The sequence below is a fragment of the Pezoporus wallicus genome, unplaced genomic scaffold (assembly GCF_028554395.1).
Source record: "Pezoporus wallicus isolate ANWC-B61680 ecotype Strahan unplaced genomic scaffold, APGP_CSIRO_Pwel_v1 contig_7339, whole genome shotgun sequence".
Lineage (NCBI taxonomy): Eukaryota > Metazoa > Chordata > Aves > Psittaciformes > Psittacidae > Pezoporus > Pezoporus wallicus.
In genome coordinates this window covers 1,568,181-1,584,290 of record NW_026636333.1, presented here as the reverse complement: position 1 = coordinate 1,584,290, position 16,110 = coordinate 1,568,181, and the positions used below count along the sequence as shown (strand labels likewise).

The 16,110-nt window shown below is 41.3% G+C and overlaps 1 protein-coding gene across 1 annotated transcript in view; it reads right to left on the bottom strand.

Moving 5' to 3' along the window:
* ALK (ALK receptor tyrosine kinase) overlaps positions 1 to 16,110 on the bottom strand; it is a 311,567-nt gene that overhangs the window by 100,501 nt on the left and 194,956 nt on the right. The window contains exon 5 of the mRNA XM_057400067.1: positions 2,767 to 2,894. Within this exon, the coding sequence (XP_057256050.1) occupies positions 2,767 to 2,894 (128 nt within the window). The remainder of the gene's footprint in view (positions 1 to 2,766; positions 2,895 to 16,110) is intronic.

The window sequence follows — 16,110 nt, the reverse complement described above, 5'->3', positions numbered from 1 at the left end:
TTTTGGAAATAGGGTAGCAAATTAATTCATTTACAACTGCAGTAAAAAAATCAGTAGGAAACCCATTAAATATCATTAATAAGTCAATACATTACTTAGGAAATGAACTCTATTTTTATTACTAGAAATAGCCATCAACTATCAGATGCCACCATAATAATTACTTCACTTGCAGAAGGAACAAATTCTTAACCTGCATTATTAAATTAATATATTACTTCTCTGCAATTATCATTTTCTATTTATTCCTTTTTTTGCTTTGGAGATGGCACTTATTTAATAGTAAGTTGTAAGAAAGAAAATTAGATAATCAATAGTTTAGGTTTTACACACTGATAAACACAATCTGTTTCACATTTAAGACAGTAACTGAAAGTCAATTGGCTGTAGGACGCTGGGTAATGCTACCTGTTTAACTGTCCTGATCCAAAACCTATAAAGTTCCAAGCAGCCTTTCTATTGACTGAAGGGGCTTTCTGATCAGAATCTAATCCTAGGGCTCAGGAACTTTCTGTAATAAAACCAAAAGCACTTACACATGTCAAGGGCTAACAAGCCCTATAAGAATTAAAGCCAGAGGATGGAGTGCATGACAAGAATGGTGGTGATGAGCTACAGCAATGATAAAAGATGCACCAAATAAACTTTTGGCCTATCCTGAGCAGAAAAAAAAACCCAACAGAACCCAAAAAAAAACCCCAACCCTCATCCCCCACCCCCCAAAAAAAAACATCAAAAAACCCTAATCAAAACCCCACAACCCACATAAACAACCAAAACCAAAGGAAACCCCTCAATATGTTAGGACTTTCCTTTTTTCTATCAAGCTAAGCCAATCAAGAAGCATTATATAATGGGAATTGGGAAAAAATGAAGATATCCGAACGACAGATCACTTTGATTTTCTAATCTTCTGCACAATTGAATAAAGAAAGGGAAATATGGAGCACCATTAAGACACTGAAATGATAGTTATGTTTCAACTCAACAATTTTCAGTTAGATGGAATATGAATCCAGAATTCTTAGATTTAGAATTCAGAATTTTATCAGTACCCGAACTTTTTTTCCAGTTCAAGTGCAATAAAAATCCCACCTTTCCATGTTTAAAGAACTCACAAAATGGAATTTTCAATGCTCAAAAGCAAACCCCAACATCAAACTTCTACCTTCTTCAAACCCCTGTTGGCATCTAATTTAGATCCAAACCTGTATCCATCCATGAAAATGACTGCCTATTTTCCTGTCTAGGTACCTTAATTTATTTTTAAATTGTGTCTATGATCTTCAAAAGGCTTAGAAAAATTAGGCTGTAGGCTTCTTACTGTTTCTCAGATGCTTCTTTCTGAAGTTCACCCATGCTTTAGGTGTTTTAGTGACATTAAGGTATCAAATAGCTAAGCTGCCTGAAAGCTTCTAATAGCCACAGAAAAATTAGATTTAAATTAATTTTTCCTTATTGCTTTCCTTATTTTCTCTAAGCCTAAAGTGCTGCCCTTGGCTGCTCATCACCACTTTTGTTCTTGCAGAATGACACAGCACCACATCTTCAGCCGGGTGTAAAACGCTTAGTGGTATCAACCCACTGAAAAAGGAACAAGTGGTTTTATTCCCTGGTTATGTTATCCATATACCATGTCCTGTGAGCAGAGCAAGGGAGTAGCCAATTGCTACAAATCTGTAGACAAAATGGAAGATTTGTTCTTTTGCTCACAATATGTCTTAATAGCCTCAGCAACCGACATCTGTCATCTGCAGAGCAGTGCCCAGTATTGGTATGAGCTCACTCAGCTAACATTATCCTGTCACTTGGCTGTCCATCATTTACGGCTCTCCTTCAAGTGTTCCCAAGAGAAGAATTCCTGTACCTTCATGGGAGCTGAATACCTCCCACAGTCTGCCATAAAATTGCAATGAATTTCCAAAGCACTGTGGATTTGAATGATTTCTGTCTCATTCACTTTTTTGTTCTGGGGAGTTGAAATACTTTCTCCTCAGCCTTAGGAGCTACCAAGATGTGTTCCGTACATCAGCAGCAGAACAGGTTCTTCCTGTCTGACATGCCTTGCGCTTTCCACACAATGTCAGGCTATTCCTTGCTGGAGCTTAGGGATCACCTTCATGTATGGACAGTGCAATGAACCCCTTAATACAATTGACCTTTGTGGACAGCAATGTGAATAACCAAAATAACACATTCTCCAGCATATTTCCCTGTCCCACACAGACTGAAAAGGAAGATATACATCTCAGCTCAGCAGAACTCCAAATAAATAAGATGGACAAAAGGTAGTATGTTAAGTGCTGTAAGTAATAATATTCTTCACTGACACTCCACCTAAAGATTTCAGTATGATTCGCAAGCTCCATAAAGCTGGCAAAACTAAAATGCAGCTGTTTCTGGCATGAAGCACTAGATTTACATACTTGAATTGGTAATGGAGCTTGTATTTAAAGAAGTAACCCCCACTAAGGTTGCCCACTATTAAACTTCCATGCACTACACTGAGCTATTAGGGGTTACTCAGCAATAGCTGCTTTGGAACACAGCCAAAGAAACGTTTATTAGAATCAAGTTTTCAACTGTTGTTTAAAAACACAACCCTGAAATTTGTTATCCAGAAGGTCTACAGCCATCACAATCAAATAGCTGATTTGACAAGAAGCCTTAATTCTGTGAAGGTTCTCTAACAGCCAGGAATCATGCTCCTCTCCAGAAAGACATCAAAAGACTGTGAGCTAGAGGCAATAAAATACTCTACATTACCTGTACTGCAGTTCTTCATCGCAAAGGAATCTATAGCCGCTATGCTCTTGTTCCCATGAGCAACATACTCCACTGAGATCCGAAATGGTTTCTCTAGATGTCCAACTCTCCTTTGAAGCAGCACCCATCTGGTCTCACCATACAGTGAGAGGAAAGAACAAAGAAGAGCAGTAAGAAAGGCTACTTTACAGGGACCACATCCCCCCAAGCTGCAGCTCCACACAGAACTAGTCATAGCGTGCCTCCTACCACAACGTTCACTCCCCTCGCGGTGCTCCATGGTCAGGGCCTTTCCCTCCCATGGATTTCGCAACAGCAAGCCTCTAAGCACCAAGATTTTCACCCAGTCAAGGTGCGGAAAACCCAACTAAGCAGTAGCTTATTGCTTTCTTCTGTCACACTTCCGTGCTCTCAGATTTCTCACACATGTCTGCCTGCTGTTTAAAAAGAAGCCTAACCTCCTAACCTTCTCTGCTTTCTTTGCGAAGCAAGCTGTGGAATCTGCACTGCACATGCATATCCCCTCTAAATATCACTCCTCCTGCTTCTCAGGAGGTAAAGTTTCTTAATCTCTCAGGCAATAAGCCAGTCTCCAGGATTTACACAATAGCTGTAATTCCCACCACCGTGTGGCTGGTTGAGGTAACATGCTTTGCTCCTCATGCAGCTGGCTGGAACATCCACACCTGCATGAAGCACTACAACTAAAACATGCCTTTTCTCCTCCTCTCATTTCTTCCTCCTCCCCCATGGCTCCCAAGCAAACAAAGTCCTACCAAGTTAATTAAGGACCTAAGGAACTGGATTAGGATTAGCAACCCTGGAGATTTACATCAATGCTCCAAGTGTTTCAATTTAGTCTGCTTGCTGCCAAGAGTAAATGAGAACAAGAAGTCTGTCAGAGCGTAATTTACTCTGAGACACGAGAAGGCATCATCCCGTGCTTTACGGGTTTGTGCTTATACATGGGCTGTGCACAAGAACACATTTTTCTTGGGGAAGAGAACCCACTGGAACAGATGTTCTGAACACAAGAAACTACACAGTTTATGTGGCATCCATAACAAAAAACTCTTTTTCCAAAAGTATGTCAAGATCTGGATGCTATCAGGTTAAGACACACTTCTGACAGGATCTACAACAACATACGTGAATGACATCTGCACCAACCAACCATCACTTGTGCGTGCTACAAGCATGACTCAATCCCAAATCGCAGATCCTGTACTGCTACCTGCTAAAATACTTTGCTCCATGTTTATCTCATCAGGGACACAATAGTGTCATTATACGCTGCTGAAGCGGCCAAATTTCCCAGCAGGCAAGGAAGCTGCCAACAGGTATGTTAAGGACCTGCAGAAAAGTCCTCAGCAGGAGCTGCATAAGGACCCTGCCAACAGCTAACACAGTCCAACTTGCAACTCGAAAACAAACACTGCTTTTTAATGATTTACTTGGTTTCTTCCTCCCTCCTTTTTCGGCAAGAAAAGTGAAACTAGACTGCTAAGTTTCATTTTTTGTTTACACTTGTTTTCATTCCCACATCTCATCTTCTGATTTCTATGCTCAAGGCTCCTGCTTCCGGAAGGGGATGTTGGCATCCTCACTCTCTTTCTGTCCTCCTTCGCCACTAGATAAATCTGCTGTTACTGGAATGAAATTAAGTAAAGCATCAAGAGTACTTTAAATGCTTAGCTTCTGTGTTATTTCTTTTCATGTCATCTCAAGTTAGGCATATTATAGGGATTAAAAGATTTGAATTTCCCTACAAATAGAGTAGAAATCCACCCTAGATTTAATTTTGATTATGAAATACAGAAGCATCTGTATGTCATGAAAATCGTTCTCCTCAGCTTCAGAAGACTGATGGATTTTAATTCCAAGTGCGCTGTGGCTCTCAACAATGATTTCCATTTCTGTGCTACTGCTAACCCTCTGGATAAATGCGCCAGGAGTTTTAGGAATTGCTTTTCTGAGTTACTGGTGCAATAACTTTAGTTTGAAATTCTCAGGCCTCTCATAGTTTACCACAGAAACTTTATTAACTCCCAGAGTGGTTGCCAGGCAGGTATTTTATATCACCACAATGCATGATTGGAAAAGGCAGACTCACTCAAGTCCAGATTCATTACAAAATACACTCACATTTTGTGGTACAAATTCCTACAATAGGCTGCCTGAGGGGCAAAGATTCAGGTGAAAAGAAATCCCAACTATCAGCCTCTTTCTTCAGCGACACAAAAATAAATAAACTAAAGATTATGCTAACTGCTGGATTTATCAGGGACATTAAAAACAGCCACTGGGTAGTAGAGACCCACAGCCAAATTTGGATGGGAGTCGATCCTACTGTCATTCCGTGGCAGAACGGGGTCTCTGATCTCCAGACCTTTCCATATAATACCCTGTATCTAACAGACCCATAGTGAAGGCTACCTGGCAGCAGCAAGATCTACTTCAGCATAAAAGATACGCATTACATGTTAAGCAGTAGTAGCTTTATTAAATTTGTATTAGAGGCCTACAAGTTACAAATCTAATTTTAGAAAACGTTTCAGCAATCACTTCAGTCTCTTTTTTATATTTTGAGATATTCGGGGAAATATTACATGTAGAACCTCTTCATAAATCATACTTAACCAACCTGATAGCTTTCTGTGCCAAGAAGATCGGCTTGGTTAATGAGGGGAACAGTGGATGTTGCTTACGTTGACTTTAGCAATGTTTTCAGTGCTGTGTCCCATCCTATCCTCAGCGAGATAAGGATGGAAGTACAGACTATAGGAGTGGACAGTGAGGTGAACTGAAAACTGGCTGAACTGCCAGGCTTAGAGGGTTATCATCAGTGGTACAAAGTGCAGCTGGAGGCCAGTCACTAGTGGTATACCTCTGACAATCACTAGTGGTAGATCTCTGGGCCAAAAGTAGGGCCAATAATGTCTTCTGGCCTCATTAATGACCTGGATAATGGCACAGACTGCACCATCAGCAAGCTTCCAGTCAACCTGGGAGGAGTGTTTGATACAGAGGATGGTTGGGCTACCACTGAGAGGGGCCTTTGGCTGGAAATCCGGGCCAACAAGAACCTCATAAAGTTCAAAGGGAAATGCAAAATGCTGCCTCTGGGAAGGAACCACCCCAAGCACCAGCACAGCCTGGAAAGTGCCTTTGCAAGACTCGTGGGTCCTAGTGGACAAATGCTGAACATGAGCTAGCAATACGTCCCCAGTGGCAAGGAAGGAAAATAGCTTCCTGGGCTGCACTGGGATGATTCTTCCTCTCCATTCAACGCTGGGGAGACACATCTGGAGTGCCTGGAGATATTCAAAACCTGATATGGCCCTGGTTAGCCTGTTTTAGTTCACCCTGCACTGAGCAGGGAAGTTGGCCTAGTCAATCTCAGAGGTTCCTTCAAACCTCGACCATTTTGCAATTCTGTGAAACGTGGGTCCCAAAAGCAAATTACAGCAGATAACAGATCGCTCCTGTTATCCTCTGTGTAACCTCCAAGCACTCTACAGAGTGATGAATCAGCCTGGTAAGCTGACAACTGCAAGGGCAAAGTCACCAGTTACTGCACGCGTAGCTATCATCTTGACACAGCCTTCAACAGCAAAACCCTTTTTTACCACGCCACTAGCTATAATGACCATGATAATCACTCTAGATACTGCCTCAAGCAATAAAAAAGACCACAGTTTAACATTTTAATTTAAGCCTTTATGCTGTACAGCAACATGTTATACTGCATTGTTTAGGCACTGCTCAGTGTCTTTATACAGCAAGCCAGATGCACCCAACAGGACCTTCACTGAAGTTACACTAAGAAAGAAATTGGTTCAGATGGCTTTAATCTGCAGTATAATGAGATTTGGACAGAAACTAATAACACTGTGGTCTTCAGTAACAGAGCAGCTCAAAATCCTAGATTCAAGTATTTACAAACTTCAGAAAAGTTCAGACCTGGGTATATTATCTAAAGAGAATTCATTGCTTAAAAGAAAGCCTAAGCAACACCCAGGGTTTCTCTTACAAGGCTGTACTGGTTTTCTCAGAAACAGAAAATGCATCTGACAGACCTGAACACAGTTTGTTTTTCCCCACGCTGGGCCTCGCACAGCCGTGTGAGGGTTACACGTTAGATCCCGAGCAAACCAGAGCACTTCTCTGTTACTTAACCTTTGTTAAACCTCCCGTCCAGGACTCAATTTGCCAGGTACCAGGTTTTGCTCCCTGGCTTCTATTTCACATGTAGTTACCCAGTTTCAGAAGCCATAATCCAGTTTTCATGGAAACTTAATTTCCAAGTGATATCTATAGTTCAGACACTCTTTGGTTGTTCCTGCAGTGTGTAGCTCCAGGAGGAGCACATTCCTGATTAATTCAAATCAATACACTAATGCTTTAGATGCCATTTTGTATGCTCCTCTGAGTAATGCCAGCACTAATAAACTACTAGAACTCACAAGTAAAATCTCAACCCAGAACACTTGCACCCTGCATTTGCCTGTCTTCATGGATAAGTGATTTTGAATCCAGTTAACACCCACATACTCAATGGGTGCTCTTTCATTCTGCTAAAGAGAGGTTTCAAAATGTTCAATTCCAGCAAGGTCTGGGACTTGACATGCCATATACAGCAACCATCTTTGTGACATCCATCTACATCTGGAAGGTAGAATTAATTTCCTTGCTATCAGCCAGCCTCATCGCCTGTATTGCCACCTTCAGTACAGTGCGCTGTAGGTTTACACCAGCCCCTAGGCATAAGTTAAGTTTCACCCAGAACACTATCCCAGCCTAGCTTGGGTCAAGCCACTGCTTTCTCACATTTAGAGGCCAATTTGAAAGCAAAAGTCTTTGATGTATGAGAAGAGTATGGAAACAATTATGAAAAACCAAAGAAGCAAACTTAAATCCTGTTGTCTTGGATATAGTAAATGAGGCCAAAATGCATTTGAGCTGTGGCATGGGAAATGGAGAGCTGCATGGCCCCTCCTGGGTCACAATTCAGCATGTGCACTCCCAGCAGCTATTAACAGGAGGCTGAGGGAAGAAACGAACCTCAAACTATCTCCTCTCCTTACGAAAAAAGCTCTCCAAATACAAGCTGCATTTTGCTCTCTCATCTCCACTTGCCACAGAAAAAAACCCCGTGGAATGTAATAGAATTCTCATACCTAACTTGAGTTACTGTGTAATTTTATTTCTCCAGGTCCAGGCTCTCTCCCATCTAAAACATTCCTATTGTTACCAAAACTTATCATGGTATGCCTGGGAGGAAAGCACAATCTATCTTGACAAGAACTTAGTTTTATCTCTTCGGTAAAAGATTCAGCAGTCTTTGAGGGATAACAAACTTAAATAGCAGTAACAGCAGCCGCATCAGAGTATTTCACATCAAAATCCACCTGTGACCCGATAAAGGTAGGGAGAAAATTAGAAGCTCATTTTTGAGAATGAAACCTTGTTAAGGGCAGAATTAAAAACTATCAGAAGGAATCCAAAAGAGAATTTTTCCCCTTTACTAGATGAATTGGTGAAAGAATGTAACTTTCTCCATCTCACATGCCACTGCACTGTTATACAGGAGTTTATAACAGGTTTTAATATCGCCTCCATACTGCTCCAGACTTTCTTTTCCTTCAGCAATCAATGGGCACTGCAAAAAGGAAGAACCAGACTAGACCTTTTCAGGCTGCAGCAAAAAGCAAATGAAAAAATGCTTTCAAGAAGTCCATACAATTCTAAGAGACAAAAGGAGAAAACAAAATGACCCATGAGGCTGTGTAAATTCTTCTCATTAGTTTAAACGACACAATACACTGTCTCGTAATTAATTTTAACCATCAACTTTGAATTAATATCCATTTCCTGATCTTAAAATTACTTAAAAGACATCAGAGCCTGAACTTGACACATGATGATGCAGTCTTGAGAAAGATCTACCTTCTAAAATAGCAACAAATAAAGGTACTGTATTTTAATGCAAGAGTTTACTTAGCATTAAGGGGATAATTCTTGATGTGAAAGCCTGCAGTGCAAACTCTCTTGCTCATGCCTCATTCTAGTTAGTAAGAAAAAGAAAAATGGTATACATTTTCTCCTATTGATTTAATGCCAGTGGTCTTTGTACCCTTCTCCATGGCTTTTTGCGTAAGCAAGACAGAACACTTAAATACAGTTAAGACCTTTATTAGTGTCACTGGAGCAGACCTTTAACATTCCTGTGACTGGTTTCAAGAATGCTTCTCCGCCCTTCCCTCACACTACAAAGATTAAATAATTGTAATTATTTTCTTTCCTTTTACTCTTTTAATGCTTCCAAGATAAACTAATAACACCACCACTGCCCATAGAAAATACTCTGTAATTCTGCTAGGTTTGATCGATGAGTCAGACACAGTGTGTCTGTTCCTTCCCTGGAACAGGAGACCATCAAAATCTGGGCTTCAGGCTGCAATGACATGGCCTCACACGTGCTGGGAAGGAAGCTAACTCTACCTTTCTTTTAAGATTGTGATGCTGGGCTCTTCTGCGCAGCTGCTCTACTGAGAGCTGGACAACTGGGGAGATGGAGCCAGAAGGTGGCAGGTCTCTTGTCCCAGGGAACAAGTGATAGGACAAGAGGAAACAGCCTCAAGCTCTGCCAGGGAAGGTTTCGACTGGATATTGGGAACGATTTCTTCTCCAAAGGTCAGTCAAGCATTGAAACAGGCTGCCCAGGACAGTAGCGGAGTCACTGTCCCTGGAAGTGTCCACAAACCGTGTAGATGAGGCTCTCGGTGACATGGTTTAGTGGTGGCCTGGGCAGTGCTAGGCAACAGTTGGATGCGATGATATTAAAAGTCTTTTCTAACCTTGCTGATTCTATGATTCTATATCACAATCTGGCAGAAACTGCTTTAGGTTTCAGTGAGACACAAGTAGCCCATAAAGGATATTATTCTGTTACACTTATTCTTAGGTAACAATGAAAGTTTGCATTGGTAATAGAATCTCCTCCTATATTTAGAGCATCCTATAAGACCACAACACGACTACTCCACATGGGCAAATTTATTAAAATGGCAGAAGATAAAACATACCAACAAAAAAGCAAATACCTGTTTTTCCTCTTAACTTTCACAGAGTTTAAAGTAATAACTTTTTTTTTTGTAACTACTTCCTGAGTGTCACTTTGAAAAATCACTGTTACAAAGATTTTGCTTTACTAACCTGGTTAAAGTAAATTCCCACGTTTGAAAATGGGAAGACATCCATTTGAGTGCTGTAAAGAATTGAATCAGCAATTAAATCTAGTTCTCGTGATTACAAATGAGAATCTTGTAATGGAATTTAATACAGACAGAGGCCTTGGAGGAAAGAGCACAGAACTGCAGAGGGATTCAAAGACAATGAAATGATGTATTATGGTGGAGGGCAAGAGTCTTTCCAACAGAGTAATCTGGCATCTTTGCACTAGAACATAACCCACTAAAAATGGCAGGGTTAAGAGACTACTGCAAATGAAAATACAATAGAGCTAAAGAGCTTCCACAGAGGAATATGTTCACCTAGCACAGAACTTTCCTTTCTGTTCCCCAGTTAAACCATGAAAAGTGGAACTTTCTTCCACCTCTCGAGAAAGTTCATATTTTGAGGCACTCCTGGGATGCTACGATTAGTAATCTTATCCACGACGTGGCATCAAAACTGATGTGAAAAGAAGAGCTCAGCATACTTTTCTGAGGTACAGTGGCTCTTTAGTGTCACCTCCTCTTGTAGTCCTCTCCCTGTTTGCAGATAAGCTTGATTACACTTCCTGTAATGGAACTAGCACTGCCAAAAAATGAGGTTTCACTGTATGAAACCAAATTGCAATAACTGCTGGCAGCATGTAAGCCAAAGCAATCCCATGAATGCTTCACATCCACAGAAACCATTACATCTTTAGATACTTCTACAGACCTCACAGCCCTTTAGCAAAGGAATCAAACACCTCATTTTTCAGGTGGGTCAAAAGGAGGCACAGGAAGGTTGTAAGACTCATCTAGTCAATAACTAGATGGTAGAACTAGGATGAAGGATAAAGTTTCCCAATTCTTATTCCTATGTCCTAATCCACTGCATCATGCTGCTTCTGATGAGGGTAATTGAATTTTGTGCTTTGGGAGTAATTTAATTGTCTTTGAGTTTCAAAAGGAAATTTCAACTTTCAGCCCAACATGCGGCACTGCTTAGGTGTGCCAGAGAGCAGCTTTCATTTTTTATTTGAATACTGAAAGTAAAAAATCTAATCTTAATTACAGTCAAGTACAGGGAAGGCTTCAGAAACACAGGCTGTCTTTTCAAACGGAAGAGTAGTGGCAACATGTTGTTCTCCAGGAACTGAGTTCTCAATAGCCATGTCTGGAGACTGATTAAAGTGGGATTTTTACCTTAGCACTCAGCAATGGCTCCTCACAGCACGGCTAAAGGGAAGTACAACTATTGTGCTGCTCACCATCTACATGGTGGAAAAAAATCCATGAAGTATTTTAGGTTCAAAGGCTGAAAGATCAGATGAGAGGGAAGGATTTACTTAAGAGAACAGCTGTTCTCTTTAAGGATAACTCTGTATTCTTTAGGGATATGTTGCAATTATTTAGCAGCTTTAATAACCTAAACTTCAAAATAAGGTATCAGTATATTCAAAAGAAGATTAAGGACTAGATAAAGGACTGTCTGGATCATAAGGTTCAGAAGGATTTACAGGACATCTACTTCAGGCATTCCTGCCCACTATAAGACAGTCCCAAACCTCCTGTGAGAGGTTCCTAAAATCAAACCCCATATAAAGCTGTCTGGCTGGAAAAAAAAATTGCCTGACTGGATTTCAAAGATTCCCAGAAACCAAAAAGGCTGGCAGATAATCCTCAGCAAATATCACCATAACTACAGCTGTTCACAGTGTTTGCCTGCAGCACAGAGGTAAGCCCATGACTGCATTGGGTATGGGGTGTGCTATGGGCAGTACAAAATCAGAATCATGACATCGTTTGGGTTGGAAGTAACCTTAAAGCTCTCTCAGTTCCAACCCCCTGCCATGGGCAGGGACATCTTCCACTAGACCAGGTTGCTCCAAGCCCCGTCCAACCTGGCCTTGAACACTGCCAGGGATGGGGCAGCCACAGCTTCTCTGGGCACCCTGTGCCACGGCCTCGGCACCTTCACAGGGAAGATTTCTTCCTAACATCTCATATACACCTACCCTCTAAATCAAATATAATGAAAAAAAAAATATATATATATGTCTCCCATAAAACTGTACCATACAGAAGATGTCTGTACATAAGCAAGGGGTGCCTATACATAAGTGAGTGGTGACATGAGAGGAAATTGCAAGGATGAAGAAGAAAGATGGACTTTCCGACGAACAACTTCCAATTTAATTTGCTTCCTTCATACATTTAGGAAGCACCCGAATGGGGAAAGATGAGGCTTGGAATGCAGAAAGGTTGTGTCCATTACTGCTTACATAGCAGGTATTCTAAGAGTTACCCTGTTGAGGAAAGGGCCTTTGAATTGTACAGCTCAACTTTGAATGAAGAAAGATAGTCACTCTCTTGGTTCTTAACAAAACCATCACCTGGTCAGTGTGCTCAAAGAACTGGAACTTGGGAGGCTAGCATCTACTTGTCAGAGCAAGTGGCACGTCAGAAGTCAGAAAGACCACGTCACTTCACAACTGAAATGTCACCTTTAGCAAGGGAAACACCATGAAAGTGAAGTTTGCACAGCTTTCAGCATAGCAGCAGCCAGAGCGATGCTCTCAGTTGATAACAATGTCCTCACCATCTTACCTTGTCCAGAACATACGACAATAACATCTGCTATGAATGTCCAAATAGAAGAAATGCTGCCTACACTCAAGTCTAATTTTTATCACATGTACTGAGCCACTGATCTAATACCCCTCATTTGGTATTGGATATTCTTGAGAAACAGAATCATAGCAGGCCACGCTGAACATTCGGAAGGGAATCTGAGAGAAGCCAACCATATCTGTTGCTGCCTGGAAATGTAAGTTTAAGCCACTATCCAGGATCAAAACTCGCCAGAGCATAGAGATGTTTGATTTAGCTCAACATACGTTTGCCTGGTAGTCTCAACACTTGCTATACACACTTCCTTTGAGCATAAATAAGACAAGCCTTGACAGGGAACATGCATAGAGAACATACTCCACAAGGTGCTCTAGTATAATTTCCTGGCTCCTCACAGTTAAAGAAAGAGGTACCTAAACCAAGAAGCTTATTTCCTTGTCTTAATATTGTCGATGAAATTGAAGGTGGTTTTGAACAGTAATTTTAAAATAGCACGAAAACATGATGAGTATTTTTAGAGTTTACTGATAAAGAAAATACCTAGACCTTTTCGTGCATTTGCAAACCACAGCAGTCCTGCCAATGCTGTTTGTCTCAGTATCACATTAAACTGTTTTTTAAATTCAAGTAGTCATCAATTGAAATTCAATACCATTTGGTGGGATAGCTCTTGCCTCTAGACACCATTCTGGGAAGGAGCCCAGGCACTGCAGCAACCTGGAAAGCTCAGAAACATGAGCCTGGCCTCAAAGAGCAAGTCTCACTTGCAAGCTCAAACATTAGGCAGAGGCTGGAAAGAAAACCATCCCATGATTCCCTGGCAATGAAGAAATGGGGAGAATGGTCCCTGCTATGATATTTTAGTGTGACTCTAGAAACACTGTGACATTTCTGTGAATCCAGGTGTAAAAAAGTGTATTTGGGAACCAAGGATACCATAAAGCTTCATTAAGTTAACAACACCCTGCTCAGTGAAAAAGCCCAAATTAATTCAGGCCCCATTCCTAAGGTCTGACTTAAACCCTATTTTGAACATGAAAATGAAACTGAAAAAGGATGAGTTTGCTATCTGAACCCACAACAACCTTTGAGTACTTCAGCAAAGGCTGCAGGTATGCCAAGCATCCATGCAGGGTACTTATTGCCGACTCACCTACTGGTAGCATAAACTGGGTAGCAACACCAAGGCTGCGTTTCCTGACACTAATCATCTCTTTCATATCACATCAAGAGGCTTTTTCAATGTAATATCTTCTAGGCCTGTTTCCTTGCTGTTCCTCATCTCCTGAAAAGAATACGACATAATCAGAGTGCTACAAGCTGATAGGAAAGACAGCAAACTTTCCAGCCCTTTCTTTCCTCCCTCCCTGCTTTGCCACAAGGGCTGCCCGAGTGCTTGCTTCAGAGAAGGATTTTGCCTTTTGCATCAAAATTCAGATTTATTGACCCTCCAAGTCTCACAATGACCTCTATTTTCCCTAACAAACATAACCACAAAGCTCTCAGGCTCCGTATCTGCCAAGAACAATCAATACTGTTGAATAAAAACCAGCCTGTGGACCACAGTGGCCCTTGCCTCTGCCTTGCTTAAAGGTTTTGTGCAGTTTCAGCTTATTCTTGGATGAACCAGCTCCTGGGTAATTAGCACTTCAGGTGCTCCTGTTTTTATGGGTAAACTGCCTCAGTACATACCAAACTCTAGCCTAGGAGGTTAAAGCTGCCTGAGTCTGTGGGATATGAAGGGATGAGCAATGGGCTGGCAGCAATTGTGTTTTAATCAGTAACTCCATCTCCACTACAGCCCTACCAAATACATCCATGTTAGCCAATGCCAGCTACATCCCAGCTTTGCCATTAACCCACACTAGAATGACTTTCTGTTGGTTAAGTGCATTCATCTGACACAGCATCAAACTCTTCTCTTCTGGACAGTAGTTCAGGAATCAGCTGAATACAAGGATAAGGAAAAACAATGGGTAAAGGAAGGTCTATCAAGAAAGGCTATGGGTATACTGGAGTTTCTCTGGACTGCATGAGGCTTTCAGGCTTTAACAAGGACTGCAACAGCAATTTAGGTTTTTCACTGCAGTTCCAATGCAAGATTGAAATATGAGGCTGCAGAGCAACCACTGGCCTGGGGCCTTCTGAATTAGTGCAAACCCCTCCAAACACTGTTCAACTACAGCACAATTCCAAGAGGCTCTTGCCTCTATGTGCTACTTTAAAAACCAGTGCAGAATGTAAAAATAATGACCTTTTGGCCTAGTCATATTTTACATTCACTTGTAGTTTAGGTCACTGAGAATAATAGAGAATTAGGATGTCTGGGCTTGTAGGTAAAGTGAATTTAGTCCAAAGAGCATTACGGCCCAAGAGTAGCCTTTCCCTCACCCCCTCCCTTTCTCTTCCTTTGCAAACTGAGACAACACAATAAAAGTCACAGCAAATTCTCTTCATTAGCTCTATCTAGCAAGTGGCTGTGTTTGAGATTCACATGTGCAGAAAAGGCCCAGAACACGGCACAGACCTATCAACATTTTCAAAGGTGAATGAATAAAGTACTCAGAGAGCAGAGCAGTTGTTTCAATTACAGCATTAGCAGCCTGAGCCCTAAGCACTCAGTGCTCCTGGAAGCCCAGAGGTGGGTAGGGAACAGAGCCATCTCTATGGATTCTAATTAAAAGATTAAGGCCAATTGCACATTCTGAGCAAGCAGGCAGCAAATGCTCTGGTTGCAGTTGGTCATTTTCTGTTTTGGCTTTCCAGATTTTTGGGTTTGCTTTGCAAACGTGAACAAACTCCTTGCAGAATATGCCAAGTACAAGCAACTCCAGCATTCCCACCCTGCTCTTTTACGTGTTTTGCAAGTCCTACTTCATGAAAAAAGGAAAAAAATTAAGTGCCTTCTCCTCTCCTGTCCTACTTTAACAGAGACAAGTTTGTATCCTGAGGCACTCAGTGGATGCAAGTTCATTTCTAAGCAGGTAATGTCCCACGTAAATCATTGCTTCATCACAACAAGAGAAACAGTGAATCTATGTATTACATTTCATGCCTGCTGATGCAAACCATGTGAATTCAAGAACTCGCCTTAGAGCTTTTCTTAGTCAGACATCTAAGTTCTCAGGCAACAATGATTATACAGAAAAGAATGGAATTGGCTTAAAAGCACACACAAAGATTCCTCCCTTGAGCGAATTTCTGTTCAACCACACACAACTGAGCAGACAAGCCAAATTCAGTTTTACTAAATTCTGACTAAACAAAAAAAGTCAGTTTTATTCCTCTGACCGTATTGATACACCAGCATAATGTAGCTACTTCTGGAATGAGACCTGTCAGAGTAGCACTATTGTGTAATGTAATCTCCTGAGCCTCAACAGGAGGTATCAGGAAAAGGCACTCTGAAGTCCTCAACATACCACTAAAAAAAGCTTCAGATATCCACTTACTATAAAAGTGGGGAAGCAGAGATGCAACACATAGGAGTCCACCA